The 16,044-nt window shown below is 57.2% G+C and overlaps 7 protein-coding genes and 2 non-coding genes across 9 annotated transcripts, besides 2 other annotated features; 3 read left to right on the top strand and 6 right to left on the bottom strand.

Moving 5' to 3' along the window:
- Positions 1 to 144: 144 nt before the first annotated feature.
- On the bottom strand, positions 145 to 900 carry CYME_CMS255C (26S proteasome non-ATPase regulatory subunit 10; the record flags this gene model as incomplete). The annotated part of the gene is made up of 1 exon (XM_005538834.1): positions 145 to 900. The coding sequence occupies one exon, from the start codon at positions 898 to 900 to the stop codon at positions 145 to 147; it is 756 nt and encodes a 251-aa protein (XP_005538891.1).
- A 342-nt stretch (positions 901 to 1,242) lies between these two features.
- On the top strand, positions 1,243 to 3,060 carry CYME_CMS256C (similar to transcriptional activator GCN5, a bromodomain protein; the record flags this gene model as incomplete). Its single annotated transcript, XM_005538835.1, has 1 exon — positions 1,243 to 3,060. One exon carries the CDS (start codon positions 1,243 to 1,245, stop codon positions 3,058 to 3,060), a length of 1,818 nt encoding a protein of 605 aa, XP_005538892.1.
- Positions 3,061 to 3,213: 153 nt separating this feature from the next.
- CYME_CMS257C (hypothetical protein, conserved) lies at positions 3,214 to 3,918 on the bottom strand (the record flags this gene model as incomplete). The annotated part of the gene is made up of 1 exon (XM_005538836.1): positions 3,214 to 3,918. One exon carries the CDS (start codon positions 3,916 to 3,918, stop codon positions 3,214 to 3,216), a length of 705 nt encoding a protein of 234 aa, XP_005538893.1.
- CYME_CMS258T lies at positions 3,725 to 5,624 on the bottom strand. Its single transcript, XR_002461663.1, has one exon. It is a non-coding gene; the product is annotated as a hypothetical transcript (transcript).
- Positions 3,928 to 5,707: a sequence feature (possible transcribed region).
- A 215-nt stretch (positions 5,708 to 5,922) lies between these two features.
- CYME_CMS260T lies at positions 5,923 to 8,001 on the bottom strand. Its single transcript, XR_002461664.1, has one exon. It is a non-coding gene; the product is annotated as a hypothetical transcript (transcript).
- Positions 5,941 to 8,757, top strand: CYME_CMS261C (hypothetical protein; the record flags this gene model as incomplete). Its single annotated transcript, XM_005538837.1, has 1 exon — positions 5,941 to 8,757. The coding sequence occupies one exon, from the start codon at positions 5,941 to 5,943 to the stop codon at positions 8,755 to 8,757; it is 2,817 nt and encodes a 938-aa protein (XP_005538894.1).
- Positions 8,758 to 8,883: 126 nt separating this feature from the next.
- Positions 8,884 to 9,543, bottom strand: CYME_CMS262C (60S ribosomal protein L23; the record flags this gene model as incomplete). The annotated part of the gene is made up of 2 exons (XM_005538838.1): positions 8,884 to 9,008; positions 9,246 to 9,543. The coding sequence occupies 2 exons, from the start codon at positions 9,541 to 9,543 to the stop codon at positions 8,884 to 8,886; spliced, it is 423 nt and encodes a 140-aa protein (XP_005538895.1).
- A 1,455-nt stretch (positions 9,544 to 10,998) lies between these two features.
- CYME_CMS263C (similar to ketohexokinase) lies at positions 10,999 to 12,384 on the top strand (the record flags this gene model as incomplete). Its single annotated transcript, XM_005538839.1, has 1 exon — positions 10,999 to 12,384. The coding sequence occupies one exon, from the start codon at positions 10,999 to 11,001 to the stop codon at positions 12,382 to 12,384; it is 1,386 nt and encodes a 461-aa protein (XP_005538896.1).
- Positions 12,385 to 13,256: 872 nt separating this feature from the next.
- On the bottom strand, positions 13,257 to 14,546 carry CYME_CMS264C (unknown dehydrogenase; the record flags this gene model as incomplete). The annotated part of the gene is made up of 1 exon (XM_005538840.1): positions 13,257 to 14,546. The coding sequence occupies one exon, from the start codon at positions 14,544 to 14,546 to the stop codon at positions 13,257 to 13,259; it is 1,290 nt and encodes a 429-aa protein (XP_005538897.1).
- A 246-nt stretch (positions 14,547 to 14,792) lies between these two features.
- Positions 14,793 to 16,044: part of a sequence feature (possible transcribed region) that runs on past the window's edge.

The following is a 16,044-nucleotide window of genomic DNA, read 5'->3' on the forward strand; positions in this document are numbered from 1 at the left end:
GCAGGCGTCTGACGCCGTGCTCAGCGTCTGCCGGGTGCGCCTATAACTCCATACGGCATGCGTCGCTTTCAGTGCACAAGACCGCGTCATTGTAACAACAAGCTCCAGTGCGAGTGCAGAATACATGCAGGTCCATGGATGCTCCTAGGGTTTTAGCATGGATAGATTGCCTTCGAGCGAGGCCAATTCGAGCTGCATAGACTTTGGCAACAGATCGCGCGGACGGTGCTGTTGTCGATCTAGCAGCTGCCAAGCCTCTTCGTCTGCATAGGAGACTAGGAGCTGCAGCACGGGCATTCTTGCTTCCGAACACGCGACATGGAGCACATTCTGGCCTGTTTTCTCGTTGACGTTCGAGATGCGGGCTCCGAGCTCCAGCAGCAGCTGAACTGCTTCCAGGTGCCCGGCACTCGTCGCCCGCATAAGCGCAGTGTTTCCGTACGTATCCGTTTTTTCGAGGTCAACCGGGACACCACTCGAAAGCAACTCCTTCAAAGTGTCCAGGTTGCCCTTCGATGCCGCGAGCAGCACAGGCGTTGCGCCTGTGTGCGTCTCTGCGAGTAGCGCTGCGGATAACTGGCGACGTCCAGCCAGCGCTTGCAGCAGCGCTCGCACGACAGCTACGCCCTCGGGTCCGGAAACCGTAGAAGCGATATGAAGCGCACTCCAGCCAGCGTCGTCTTGCAGCAGAGCATCTGCCCCGTGGCTTAAAAGCAGTGGAACGAGTCTTCGTCTCAGGGCAGCGGCCCAGTGCAACGCTGTTCTACCTTCGGTGTCGCGGTCGTTGACGCTTTCCGGTGACGTTTCCAAAACGTTTTCCAGACCCGCAGTGTCGTCCCTGTTCAGCGCATCAAATATTGCTGGCAAACCTTTCGTATTCACCCAGATCGGATTTGACATGAAAAGGTTCCGCGGGCAACGTTTATCACATCAGTTTGACCCAAGTGCCTCGCTCTCGCTACGAAACGCAGTCCCGGATGCAGCGTCGACCGTACAGAACGCGACCACTGCACTGGAAGCGCAGACGCTGCGCTTCGTGGAGTACGTCTTATAGTGCGTGTAGCTGCTGGGGTGTCCAGTGCGGGCGGACAACACACGCCTATGTCATAGACTGTGATGGAAAACTCGAAGCTGGATGATACGAACGAAGCCGTGGAAGATGAAGCGCAGCGTCCGCGAGCAGCGGTCGTTGACCCGACGCTTCAAGGAGCACTGGAGCGGCATCGCAGACTCGCCGCTGGGATGCATAGTCTGTCTGAACTCTTTCTAAAAGCACGAGTTGTGGTTCAGAGAGCGCTGGAGTCCGATGTTCTGATGAAAGAGTGTCCGCAGCTGGGCGTAACCGCCACGCGGTACGACGCACCTGGACAGGCTGGAGGTGCACCTGCCGCGGCCCCAGCTGCTGTGGCTACCGCTGACGGCCTGGGTCCGACAAACGTGGTTCACGTTACGATTTCAGAACGGGAACCTGATCCCAGCTGCACAACACCAGGTCTAACGGGAACTCCCGACCAAAACGGAGACCGTCTAAGGCACGACGCTCGGGCGGAAGCGCAGGCCCCGGTCGTGGTGTGCTCTCGGGGTATCACCTTGAACTTGGTGCTTGCTGCGCTGGAGGCACAGGAAAAGCCCCCCCTGAGCTTCGCCCTGGGGGTGCTCGGCTGGGACTTGCAGCAGACCCCTGACTTTGGAGACAAACCCAACGAGCTTGTGGACCTGCAACTCGTGTTAGCGGGTCGTCGCTGTCTCGCTGAACAGTGCGCGAAGCTGTTGCGCGGGGCTGGACTCGTTGCCGAACACACCAACGGGGATGTATGTCAAGTTGCCAGCATGCTGGAGTTGCGCATCGATCTTCCGCTAGGTAGCCTGCGTTTTACCGATGGACCGGTCATGGACTGGGAAGCATGGTGCGGGGCGCTGCCTCTGGACCGGTGTTTCCGATGGCAGTCATCGCAAACGGCTCTGCAAAGCGCGGCAACTGCTGCGAGGGAGTCGAGTCGGTCTGATCAGCAGTTGGAGCAGAGCGAGACGAGTCCGAAGGCTCCGTTGTCGCCACAGCGTTCCGCAGACGGACGCCAAGCGAAACGTGGACTCGATGAGACGCACGTCTTCCCTATGACCGATACCGCTGCACTAGCACCTGAAAAGCAGCAGCGATCAGCGCGTCGATATCGTTCCTCGCAGGGAGCCGCAAGTTCGCCACATAAATCGGCGCCGAAACAAGCTGTTGAGACCTTGCGGAAACGCGGTCGCTCGAGAGCATCACCGGTCGCAGCAGCGGATCCTAACCACGACGAAAGCACCCGATCCGCACATCAGTCAGAAGTTCCTGAACTCGTCCACAAGGCATTCCCGTCAAGCGATGAACATGCATCCTGGCGAGAAACAGCCCGAGTCTGGCTCAACGAGCTCCTGCATGACCCTACCTGGGAGCCGTTCTGGGCACCTGTATCCAAAGAGGAGGTACCTGATTATTACGAATATATTCGGAAACCCATGGATTTAACGACTATGAGGCAACGACTCGAAAGCGGACAATATCCATCTTTGGAAAAGTTTATGGAAGATGCGAATCTAGTCTGGCGCAACGCAGTCTCTTACAACCGTCCGCGGAGCGCTGTTTGGCACACAGCGAAGCAGTTCAAAAAAGTTGTCGCAACACAGCTTGCGTCGATGAAGGAGTCTGCTTTGACGCAGACGACTCGCAAAGCGCGTTCCGCACACTCGCTAAGAACACATGCGGTGCAGCAGGGGCCACCCGGCTCAGGTGCCAGCGGAGGCATTCATCATCAGAACATGCCCCGCAAGTTTCGTGGCGATCGACACCCATCCACGGTAGAGGCGGAAGCGCCGGCTCTCAGCAGCAGCCCCGTTCATGGTGAGAGACGCCCTAGGTCTGCTCGAAAATCCTCCGCAACGCAAGCGGATCCTGAGCCAGCTGCGCCCACGGGCACAACTGCTCGCCCGGAAGCAGGTACGCGGAAGCGTTCACCGGACACATCTCGTACGGAGCGGCATACGATGGCGACGCGTCAGGATCGGCGCCTTCGCAAGCGATGAGCATTGCAGCATGACCAGTGAATGGACGCTCGAGGCCAGTCGCGTATCGCTGCGCTTTGTGTGGCGGTCCATGAAAGCATACTTTACGGCACGCTGGCGAGGCGGTATTTCACCTGACAAGTCGGAGCTCACGGCAACGCCGGGCCGTACACCTCACAGACCGTACTGGGAGGCATGGTTCACTTCGACACGCGAACGGGAATCCGTCGCTAGTGGACGCGCCTCGTAGACCGCAGCCACTGGTGCTCTCCGATAGCCAGTGGCCTTGCCGTAAAAGCCGATGTGCTCAATCGCGGTGCTCCCGTCGTCCCCGCTGAGGTTCCCCGGGAAGAACAACGTCACACGCTGAACATTCTGGAACTTTGCTGGTCGTGTTGCGTAAAGTGGTTCCACCTCTGGTCGATGGGGTCCAGCCAATTCCCAGCTCTGAGTGCACGCCATCTGCTCGACCGTTGCAAAGTCCACATCGTCTCGATTCACGTAAGCGCGCATGGTGGCGGGCCAGCGAGCCTCCTCCGCGGCTGGTCCAGTGACACCGATGTGTGTGATCTTGACCGTCACCGAAAACGGCACGACGATAATCAGCTGCTGGTCGGCAACGCTACGGCAGAGGTAGGTCTCACCTGGTCTGCGCTGGTGGTACGGAACGAGAGCGCGCGAAGCAGCACCGCCGTCGTTTAGCGCCGTCACCCGGCTCAAGTCTATATAAGGGTAGAGGTTCGACTGCTGAAGCAGTGAACGCGCTTCCTCCTCCGTCGGGGGCGGCGGAGCGTGACCATCGGTACCGTGCGTGCTGCAGCCGCACCCACTGTGTCCTTCTGCCCCGTGATGTTGGTGGAAGTGACCGTCGTCGGCCATTAGTGGACCAAAGTACCTGAAGTTATGCCGCGTACCTAACGCTTTGCATTCGCCGGCTTGAACGCAACACTGAACAGCTGTTTCAACCCTGCTCTTTTGAATGCAGGCAAGGGAAACAACCAGTCAACAAGCTAGCGTCTTCAGACTCGGTTACGCTCTCCGACACCAGCACCGACAGCTTCGCGAAGCACCAGCACTTGCACCAGCACTTGCACCAGCACTTGCACCAGCCAAGGAGGAGCTGCAGCTGCGACTGTGTCTCTCAGCATCTAGTTCTGTCTCATAGTATTTCACATTGTCTCATCGTACACCATACGCGCATGCGCGATTGCTATCGATTGCAAGCAAAGCGGCGAGTACGCCTCGCGCTCACGAAAGCGCTGCAATCGATGGAGCTCGGAACATGATTCTCGTTGGGAATGTTGACCGATAAATCGTTTGCACGGGCGCCGCAACATCGATATATGATAAAAAGGTGGCGAGTTGACGCAACGCATCTGCCGATTCTTGCTTATCCGTGTGCCGATGAATACAGCGGACGGCTCGACGAGCCCCTGACACCAGAAGTCTATCGCAGACTAAAGGCGTCCGCCGCACCCAGCTCTGCTGAACGGAAACTCATGAACAGCTTGACTGTCTCTGCAACCAACGCGAAAGCCGACTCTGCCGAGTCAACTGCTCTGGCAGGTCATTGAAGAATAATACCCGCATGCAGCTGTGCGCTCACAAGAATCGTAGCGCCCAACGTTGAAACCATCCAACGCACGCGACGCTGTACGGGATATTGGCGTAGCGCGCGCATCCCAAGTGACATGTGCACTGGCGAAACGCGTGCACTAGCCATGTGTCCCTTTGGACAGCGCGTTACGTCGCAGGCTGATGGCGATCTGCAAGGCACAGACGCCACATGACACCAGCGCATCCCAAGTGACATGTGCACTGGCGAAACGCGTGCACTAGCCATGTGTCCCTTTGGACAGCGCGTTACGTCGCAGGTTGATGACGATCTGCAAGGCACAGACGCCACCTGACACCAGCGCTCGCGACAGCTGCACGCTTCTGCGCATGCCCGGCGACTGCGCTGCTCAACTTGACCTGCTTCGCAGTTGCGCGGATGGGGCGAGCAGACGGCTATCGCGGCGGCGGTTCACGCTTATATGCATGCAAGCTCGTATGCAATCCGTATCCGAACCATGAGTCGCTCACCAGTGAAGCGCTGAGACGTCAGTCCCAGAGACCATCCAGCGTCATTGGATCTCCGCAATCGCCTTAGGCTGCTTTCCAAACGTAGGGATCGACGCGAGGTTCTTGATCTGCGCCAAAACGTTGAGAGTGAGCTTTCACCGTTGCAGCGCACGGTGACTACGTGAGCTGGCGAGTCTGCCCTACACTGGTCAGCAGCGAACGCAGACAATATGCGTACCTAGGACACTGCTCGTGAAATTGGACGATTCAGAGTCTGCGGCATCTCTTGAAACTGGCTTTGACGTTCTACGGTTGATGCAAGAGACGCTGGCGCCCTGTATGTTGCGCGTATGTGCCATGTCGCGTGCACTCGCCGCAGGCTTCTCCAGTGCTGCACCGTGAATACTAGCAGGTTATTCTGGAAAGCCATACGCATATTGCAGTCATCGTTGCGGCATCGGGCACCCTTAACGTACATATGATTCCAGCGTAGTTCACGACGAGTGCATATCGAGCTGGATGCTAGGCTGCGGTACGCGCAGGAGAGCGCAAACGAGGCTATCAGGGGCGCTTCCAGCGCAGATGCAGCGTATTGGGATTAAAATGTACAAGTATGGACATAGCACCCAACCGTTTGAATTTTCAAAGCGCTTCATCACAGCGGCGCGCGCGCCTTGCAAGCGGCGCTCCTGTGCGATACGGAACAGCTCCGCAGGCTTTACAGCGTCTGCGACACCGTGAAACCAAAATACCCACAAATTCGTCACTTTTTTCTACCTCTGATTTAATTATCAGGCGTGTGCACCACAGAAACTCGGACGCACGTACGGGAGGCCGATGGTGAGTGCAGACGCCCCTGCTTCCCGGCGAGTGTGGCCCCAGCGTTTACAGCCAACTGCGAGCCATATCGGTGGTTGTGCTGAGCTCATTTCAACGTTCTTCGGTCCCGCTGGGAAGCCAGACCAAGACAACTTTGGCACAACATTGAAAAGTGGATCGATTCGCCCCACGCACAAACTGGAAGAGGCAACGACTTCAAATGCTGGACGAGGGCGGCGTGGCGTGCTCCAGCCGATCGCGCTCGAGAACACGCCCTGTGCGACGGCTTCGCACCCGAGGGCGCTTGCCGCTGAGTCGGCCCATGAGAACAGCGGACTCTGGGCCGGTGATCTCGTACTAAGTCCCGGAACAAAGGCGACACTGCAGCGGGCAGCGCTGCTTTCTCGAAATGCGAACCGAGAAGCACCGATCCCGGCTAACGACCCTGCTCCGAGTGCTATGGTGCGTGCGCCAACAGGCCAGTCGGACGCACCGCCCTCACCGCCACCTGAGGAGGACTTCATCGATACGTCGGTGGTGGACGACAGCTCCTCTTTGGAGAGCAATATGCTCATCCAGACCACGTCGTTCACACAAACCACTATAATTTTATCGGAGCGCAAACGAAAAACAACCAGAAACCGTAACGAATCTCCTCAGCGAACGCACAATGGGTGTGAAAATGTCAGGCTATCCCAGCAAGATTTTCAAGCAGCACAAATCCTCAAGGATCAGAACAAGAGCGATCATACGAACAGCTTGGCGGTGACAATCGGTGACTCGAGCGCCCCGTCTTTGACTGGCATCAGCAGCCCGGGTCGTCCCGACACGCTGGAGCAGCCCAGTCTGGGTGACAAAAAAGAGGGTTCCAACCGCCTGGAACGCACCAAGGAGACGCTCAATGCCACAGCCGATATGTCTGCGATTCTTGCTGTTCACGCAGGATTGGTTCAAAAGTACGCCAACATGCCGCCATGTGACAGCGATGCCCTGACACGTGCGAAACACAACGAGTCCGAATTCTTGATGGACAACAGCATCGCTGCGAAGCAAGAGAGCTGTCTGTCCACAATGTCGCCAATGCTGCACGGCAATGCTGTACACACGGTATCGGCTGCATGGGGCGCGTCACCGGTAGTTTTCTGGGAGTCATCGGCGCTGCGCAGTCGCAGGGAGTCCCGCGGCCCGCTTACAATCCTGACGTGGAGAAGCAGGCAGCAACTGCGTGATAACAAGCTTGCTCTTGCCCAGGTTTCACCGGACGCCGTGCTCAATGCACGTGCGCCTGTCGCAAGTTCAACGTCATCGGACGGTATAGCGCCGCTCTCTGGAGTCGCCCTGGACGCAACGCATCACGTTCAGCGTGTGGAAGTTGCTCGGAGCGCGAACCTGGCGCCGACGAGTGCAGTCCACGTTTCCGTTCCGCGACGTGTTGCGCAGGTGGTGTCGAGTCCAGCAGATGCTTCGCCACCAGAAGAGCGCCGACGAGACCGCAGCAGAAAAACGCTTGAGCGGCGTACCGGGTACCTCGCGGACGAGTACGGCAGCGAGGCAGTTGCAGCACTGACGCTTGCACCAGCAGCCGTGACCGAGGATCAGGAACACGGTCTCGATCATGAAACTTACGGGCACACCAAGACTGACCGCATTCCAGTGCAGAAGCGGCAAGGCGCTTCGGCTGTGGCCCTGAAGTCCCATGGCGGCATTGTGCGGCGACCCGAGGTCTGCACGAACGCCGACGCCCCTGCAAACAAGCGCAGTGGACTTGCACTGCCAGCGACCCGCGGGTTTCCAGAGCGCACGTCCGATGCAGCCGAACCCGTACGCAATAGGGATCTGTCACCTCGCGCTTGCAAAGACGGAACCAAAGACCCTGTATCCAGCCCCAGAGGCCGTGCATTGCAAAGGCATCGAGCACTGGAGCCGTTAACCCTTCCGCCGCAGGTCTCTAGCGCAGCGCAGAAGACTTGCATTCCTCCCAAGACATACCAAGGTTTGCCACCCAGAATATCAAGACGTCCTCCAGGGGATGAAAGAGCGCCACCGCGCTTGCCAGCGTTCTCAAAGCACCTTGAGCATGAACGCTATCGAGCCTCGGCTGAACAAGCGCTGTATCGAGTGAGCGTCGACGCGGCTGCTGCGCGTGAGCGGCCTCCACCACGACGCCATACGCTACCCCCAGGGGCGGCGCACCGACCGCCCACGGTCGCAAAGACGCCGCACTTGGAAACAGAGCGGCGGGCGAGACTCCGAGCTGCCGCCGATGCCGCCGCCAAAGCTGCTTCCATTCATCAAAGTCGCACTCAGGGTGCGCGTGAAACGCAGAAACCCGCAAACAGCTGGAAACCGCGCATCACCGTGCCGCAGACCCCAAACGTGCTCCGCCATACGAGTGTCTGCCGACGCGAGCGCCCAAAAACTAAGGAGGAAATGGATCTGGAGGAAATGGAGCGAGGTCGACAGGCAATCCTACGAATGCGGGAAGCAAACGAGCGTTCCCGCCGAAGATGCCTCCGCGTTCAAACGTGCACCGTTTACAGAGGAGCATTAGACGAGCAAGTCATGCACGGATCCGACGACTGTGCCAGTGCGGCACCAGGCATGAGCGGGCAGTCCTCGCGTGCACGCTCCGTGGGAACGGGGGCACTATTCCCGCCGTGGTTCGACAAGCCTTCGACGCCTGAACCTCGAAGGCGCACCATGCCGGCCCCGAGCGACACCACCTACCGCACAGCCTCTCCGCTAGATGCCAACTGGCAGACGTCCTCTCCGACGAAATGCGCACATCCAGCAGCACCAAGCACCCTGGGGTTATTCCGCAAATGGAGATCGTAAAAGCGCCATCAGGCCTGCAGACGACGCACCCCAATGTCTTGGCCATATGACGCAGCAGTGCTGCCTCGTCTTCCTAGGGACTCAAGTTGCGGCCGGTGCCCGCGCTTCTCGGCATAACCCGGGTATCTAGGCGATTGCTGAAGCCGCTGAGGCGATCTTCGGCCAAATATCCGCTGCCTCTTTCGCTACCGGTCCGGTGATCGCGCTGCCCTTCATCTCGCCTTTCGGATTCACTATAACTCCAGCGTTATCTAAAGTCGCTCATATCAGCGGCAAGTGGTTAGTTTCCTGTTCTCGTTTGGTATGACCAGAGGTCACGATAAGCGCAAACCCGTGCTCAGCCCCGAAAGATGGTTTGCTGACACTATCCTCTTCATCGCCATAGCTTCCGTAAGCGTTTCCCAGACTCACGGAGTTCGCGTCAACTCAGCGTTGGATTGTGCGTATGAAGCTTTCATCATCGAACGCGGTTGCACTGTGAAACTTACCCTCAAACATTATGTAGGTGCCATCCTTCCGCCGCCATGCTTTTCGTTGTCTCACAACAACAGCTGGCATTACTTTCTTCCGCAGCTCCGGTTTCCCTTTTTTCACCGTAACCAGGACCATATCGCCGATGCTTGCAGCAGGGAGCCGGTTCAAGCGACCGCGCACACCGTGCACCGCGATGATGTACAAGTTCTTCGCTCCGGAGTTGTCGGCACAGTTTATTACTGCGCCAACTGGAAGACCAAGCGTACAGCGAAACTTGGTGCCTGCTGCACCACCACGCCCGCGTTTACTCATGATTCAAGTTGATGACGATGATGGTGACGCTGGTGATGGTACTGAAGCCGTCCAAGACGCGTTGGTAATGCGCACCCGACAATGCTGGTACGATCCTCGATTACGAGTCGTGCCGCTTTGGCGTCGACGGGACGGGCGTGACCCCGGCGAGGGTGTCAGAGTCTGAACAATAGCGTATATTTTGGTTTGTTTGAATCTTTTTTCGGACATATCTTGACAGCGCTCATCGCGTCCATCGCAGTGCGGCCGAATCCCGTGGCGGTGCATGATGCTGGCGCCCGTCCAGCGTTCACAAGTATGAAGCAGCGCGCCCGGGCACGCGCTGGAATCCGCAATGAGGGTCGTCGTCGTCGTCGTCGCCCAGGCATGCTGCGGCTGGTCGGGTACCGACGACACTGGGGTAGCGGTATCGCCAACACTGCGATCACGTGGCTAGCTGCTGTAGTCACTGTCAGATATCGCGTCACGTCTCGGGCAGATGCGGTTGCACAGGCGGGGACTTTCCCGAATACAGGGGGCTTGCTTTCGTGTTCAGATGCATTGATGGAGACGATGTATGCGCGAACTGGGTCTCGCCTTTCGTCGGTAGGTATGCGGTGATTCGTCGACATTATCAGTTTTTTTGGACTCAAGAGTGTTGACCAATTTGGGCGTGAGCGGTATCCCGAATGCAGCGGATCTTCCGCTCGAATACCCCCGAGCTGCGTCGCTCCAGCGCCAACCGATGCTCGGTTGCCTCTTCTTGGTCGACTCGCCAACGCGCACATGCATACCTGCACATCGCATCCTGAACCCTTGAGGCCATCCATTTTGTCTGGCAGGTGTGTATCGAGCAGCTTTGCAACTCCCTGCGGTTGTGATCCGCGCACTCCACTGCACACTGCTGTCAGCGGTGCATGGAAGATACACACCCTAGAATCTGCTGCAGCGAGCTGCGAAGCTTTCAGCGTCAGGCGAGGGAACGCCTCGTGAGCATGCGAGGCCCGACAGGCTTGCCAAATGGACGTCGACGTCTGCCTGGCAAACACCAGGCATGCGCCCCACCGAGATATCTACCTGTTCCTATCACTAGTGGCGACAGAGGGAGACAGAAAGACGCTGATTGGGCTTGTCTGATGCAAGAGTTGGGCATCGTCATCAAGTGAACGCAGCAACTAGCTACGTATCGTTCCAAGCGTATCGAGCAGTCACGTGATCAGTCATTTGCGTGGATCGAACCAACACATCCGCAAGCATGCCGATACCAGCCACGCTACATATAGCGAGGGCGATGCTTCCCAGTCCATATAAACGTTCTATCAAACGAGAAAATAAGAATACAAGTAACTCGCTCCCAAGCTCGCATTGCCGAGCGCCCAGGCGCGATGTCGTTCCGTATCGTACAGAGACTGGAGCTGTGCGCTGCTGAGCGCATTCACGGCATATCGCTTTTGCGCCTGCGAACTGGGACCGTTCATGGCTGGGAATCACACGCTCAATTGCGGTACTGAGTGCCCATTCACTGCCTCTGCTGTGGCTGGAGCGAACGAGTCTGTTGAGCGTCTCGGTTTCCAACTGCCGCCCGGAGGCCGAGCAAAGGCGAACACCCCGACCCTGAGGCGAAGCGCTCGGTGCCTGCTGTCTTCGAGCGAGCACAGGTGCGGTACCTGGTCCAGTCAGCTAGACGTCCAGAAAGTGAAGCGTTGCAATACGAACCGTGTTCGACGACAGCGCTTCGCGGGTGTTCGAATGGACCACCGGAAACCCACCAGTGGCCCTGTTGTTCTAGGCCTCGGTGCAACAGCGCTCGACTACCTTGCCACCGTTGAACGATATCCACAACCAGACGAGAAGATACGAAGTCAATCCTTGACAATACAGGGTGGTGGCAACGTTGCGAATACGCTCACGGCACTGGCACGCCTCGGTGTCGCGACCAGACTCGCAACGAAACTGGGTGACGATGCGATCGGGCGGGACATACTCGCAGAGTTGCAGCACGAAGGCGTCGACACAAGCTTCGTCGCTATAAAGACGAATATGAACTCGCCCATAACCTACGTGATCGTCGATGCGTCCACACGAACACGAACCTGTATCCACACACCGGCCGCGGAGGAGTTGCTCGCCTCGGATGTCGTGAACCGCGACGCACTATGGGAGCGTGTTGCACTGGTACACCTCGACTCACGTCATACGAGCGCCGCACTGGCTCTGGCCAGAGAGGCGGTCCAACGCGGCATCCCTGTTGTCTTGGATATCGAAAAGGATCGCCCACATGCGCTTGATTTGGTTGCTCTGGCAGACTACATCATCACGAATGCGACGTACCCGCTGCATTTTAGTGCACAGCCGGGCATGAGCGCGAATCGCCTAACTGCACTGAGCGGCCTTGTCGCGATCATGGACTATGGAAGGGCAGCGTTTGCAATTAGCACCCAGGGTGCAGAGGGATCGCTCATGGTTCGTCGACGTCATAATGTCGATGGTCTTTATGCATTGGGTCATGAAACCGAGGAGCCGGCGCCAACTGGCCTTCCGATACTGGTACAGAGCGATACGTATCCGCCGGCAACGGCATGCGGCTCATGCGAGCCCCAGTACGACGTGCTGCGCTGTCCAGCGTGGCCGCTCTCCAGACCAGTTGTAGACACGACAGGTGCAGGGGACGCGTATATCGCGGGTGTAATCTACGCGCTATTGCATGGGTTATCAGACGGGCAAGCGATGGCGCTAGGTTCGTTTGTAGCTGCGGAGAAGCTTGCTGGACCAGGGGCCCGCTCGGCGCTACCCCGGCTGGAACAGGTGCCTCCAGCGTTGCGCGCGCGTGTTCAAGCGCCGTCGAACTGGAGGTCAGGCTGAGGGCTTTGCAGCCCAGCGTTGTCGCAGGTGCGCGATGAAATGGGTGCCCTTACTCCTCGATAACCATTGCGGTGAAGGATTTGGAGTGAAGAATGCTGCTAGTGCCGATGCCCGATGCCCGATGCCGTGACCTCCTCGATCGCCGCTTCTGTGACGTATGCGGTGTGAAGGATGCTGCTGATGCTGCTGCATGGTGCAGTTCCCTGCACACACACTTGTGCTGAGCTGGGCGTCATGCCAAGCATCTCGACTGCGGCATGAGCGCTGCTATCGTTTCCCTGGCAATTGCTGGACAGCTGGGCGCTTAGACACGGATGCTAGTAGGGCGCTGCGTTTCCGCCCAGGTCGATGTGTACAGGTGTTGTGCACGATACACTTGGGGATAGCGCTGCACTACGATGAGCATCAGCGTATGACAGCCGGTGGTCCGAGCCTCGATATCGCTCCGACCTGCGCTAGCAGGCACGAAAGCACGCGCAGCCAACGGACGACCGAGTCGGACGGGGGTGCAAGCGGCGCGGTCACTGGAGCGCGCGAGACGCACCAAAGGCTCGTGTGTGACGACTTGTGTATCGTCGTTCCGAGACAACGTATGCTTTGCTTGCGCCAAAAACCATGTCGGTTGGAAAGGTTTACCCCGAAACCAGCTCGAAATCCGACCTCATCGCTCGCAAAGCATTGATCCAGTACAGCAATCATGCGGGTTGTTGCAGTCGTTTAAACCATAGATGACAGCAGCAGCAGCAGCAGCAGCAGCATGTTCACAATGTGCCGGGTTGTCCGTTGTGCCAGTAAGCGCCTACTGGACGCGTGCTTGTTCGCAAAGCGACCAACTTTGCGTTGGATACTCTATTCAATGCGATGCTTTCACGTTAAATAGACTGGCGAATCTCGTCCCGTAATCGTCGCTCAGTGTCTCGAGCAATCAAGCGATGGAATCTAACGACATAATAGGCAACGACACAGCGCAAGATCGGGAGAAGCGCGATCGATAGCACCCCAAAGTTGCCTGGAGCGAAACCTGCGTTCAGTGCACCCATCAAGTACCCATCAAGACCGAAAGTGATCCAGAATTTTCGTTTGGTGATGCCTCGCAGTGTCACTCTGGCGACCTCATCAGCTGGCAGAGCAGCGCCAGCGGACATTTCCGTGCACGCTCTGGTGGCAGGCGGCTTGCGTCGATTTTCCACGTCAAAGCCGCGTGTCAAGGTATCCGGCGGAAATACCACCGAAACACCAATACCGTAGGGCCTCCCCTCATATACCAGCGTTTCTGCGAGACCGCGCAAGGCATACTTTGCTGGTGCGTAGGCGCTGTATCCGAAAATCGCTGCGAACGCTGCCATCGACGAGAAGAACACGATGTGTCGCGGTCTTTCCGAGCAGTACGGCACCCGTATTCGAACATCACCGCGTCTGTGCGTATGCTCCGCGACGATTGCCTCAAGAACCTCGCGTTTCCATTCACGAAAGGCAGCCTGAGCGACCAGAGCTGCAGACATATAGTTGCACTCCATTTGCGCCCTAAACTCTTCCACTGTGAACTCTTCGAAATAACCCGGTAGTGCACCGCCAGCACAGCAGATAACAACGTCATAAGTCTCGCGTTTGTTCCCAAAGACACGGGCAACACCCCCTGGAGTTGAGACGTCTGCTTGTATTGTTTCAATCACCGGTTGGTGTCCCGAATCGCTGCCTTGAGCTGCCTTGGGGCGGCTCGAGAGCAGCACCTGCTTGGCAGTTTCCAGTCGCGACGCGTCCCTTCCTACGATAGTGAGGTGTCGCGGCGGCCCTGGTGAGACACTAGCCTCACAGAGCATGCGCGCTATCTCGAAACCAATGCCGCTCGTCCCGCCCGTGATCAGTACCCGCAGGTTCTCCCACCGAATCGGTTGCGAACAGTCCCAGCGTTTCCTCTTCTGAGGCTTGCTCCGAAGGCCGTCGCGGTCAGCGCGACTTGATTGAAATATTCGGAAGCGGTGGAAGAGTCCCTGAATCAGGGCCATCAGGAAAGATGCAACCACAAACGCAAGCAGTAAACAGAGAGCGTTCCCCGCTCGTCGTTGCGCTTCGGTGAGCAGTTCCCGTGCTGCTCGGAGAGGCGGTGCGTCGAGCCAAGACGGCGTACGTTCTAGAAAAGTGAGCTTTGGCAAGCTTCCCATCTGCAGCGACACGAGAAGACCCGGTGCTCGGCAAGGAGTCGCGGTGTCAGCCACAAGCGAGTCTCTACTTTGTACAACCTGAACAGAGAGGCGTAACACCTCCGTCTATTTGGCGGCGACTCCGCCAGGTCTACGACGCCTCCCATCCCTGGTACTTCAGCGCACCTGCGCCACAAATGGCGCGAAGCGCTCGGCGTCGCCGCAGGACACCGGCAAGCTGGTGTGCCATAGGAGTGTGGTATAGGCGTGTGTGCCACAGGAGTGTGGTATAGGCTTGTGCTATAGGAGTGTGTGCTATAAGGGTGTGCTATAGGCTTGTGCTATAGGCTTGTGCTATAGGCTTGTGCTATAGGGCGTGTGCAATGAAGGTAGAGCACGGAGCAGGCGTTTGGTTTCTGTATGTCGACGTGTTTTCCGGGCTTCTTGTACCTGTCCAGTCCTGGGAATGGAAATGCAATCGTAAGTTCATTCGAATTGATTCATAGGTCGAGGATGCTTGGTGGTGTTTTTGGAGCGAGTCCTTGGACTGCATGCAGCTGGAATTCGTTGCGTCACCAGGATCAGGATGATTCGCAATAGAAGAGACAAAGAGCTAGGAAACTGACCGATATCATGATCCAGTGTTTGCGAAGACGTCTCGGCTCTTCCTGTTTCCTTACGTAGCGTATGTTGAAAAATCACGCATTGTGCACGTTTTTGATCGGTCTGTTTCAAGGCTAGTCATTGCCACAGCACTGCGCGTCGCTGGGCTGACGAGGAAACGAAAACTCGACTTGGTGCACTGGCGAGTGCTTCACAAGCTCATGGCAAAATTTCACTGAACGTGTCATGTCGAATAATTATCGGATTCGTTCGAAGGACAAAAGCTCATTTTTTTGTGACTATTGACGAAACTGGATTCGACATCCGTACGCTACCGCTTACGAGATATGCAGGCAGTGGTTCTCGTCTCTTCTAATTGCATGGAAATTGGTCTTGGATTAGCACGTGGGTCATTGCGTCGATTGGCTCGAGTGGGGCGTGCGTTACCGCGTTCCACGATGAGCAGGTAGACGGATCGAACTTGCTAGACTTGATCTCCAGACCTGACTTTTCTTCCCACACTAGTTTCAACACAGACAGCACCGCTTTCCACGAATTCTAACTCATATGGGACATTGTGCGCTCGCATATCCAGCTTACAAAGTACTCAGCATCGGATTACCCAAAAGGAGCTCGTCATTGGAGGGCACGGCACCGGGTACGGAAACGGAGGCGGACATCGAATGGAGTCCTCTGCACCAGACATAAGCATGCACAGAACGATGAAGCATCCCGTCGCGTGTCAACGAGCAGACCTCACCGGAGCAGGTGCCGTGGACATAATGGAATACCTGACCAAGGTCGAGTGTCGACGGTTCTCCAGCGCACCAAAGTTGTATACAAAGATGATGATGAGACTAGCAAGCGGTGCGTAGCTTGCAGCTTTTGCGAGTGCATGAAATGCATGCACAACAGT

Source organism: Cyanidioschyzon merolae, chromosome 19 (genome assembly GCF_000091205.1).
Source record: "Cyanidioschyzon merolae strain 10D DNA, chromosome 19, complete genome".
Lineage (NCBI taxonomy): Eukaryota > Rhodophyta > Bangiophyceae > Cyanidiales > Cyanidiaceae > Cyanidioschyzon > Cyanidioschyzon merolae.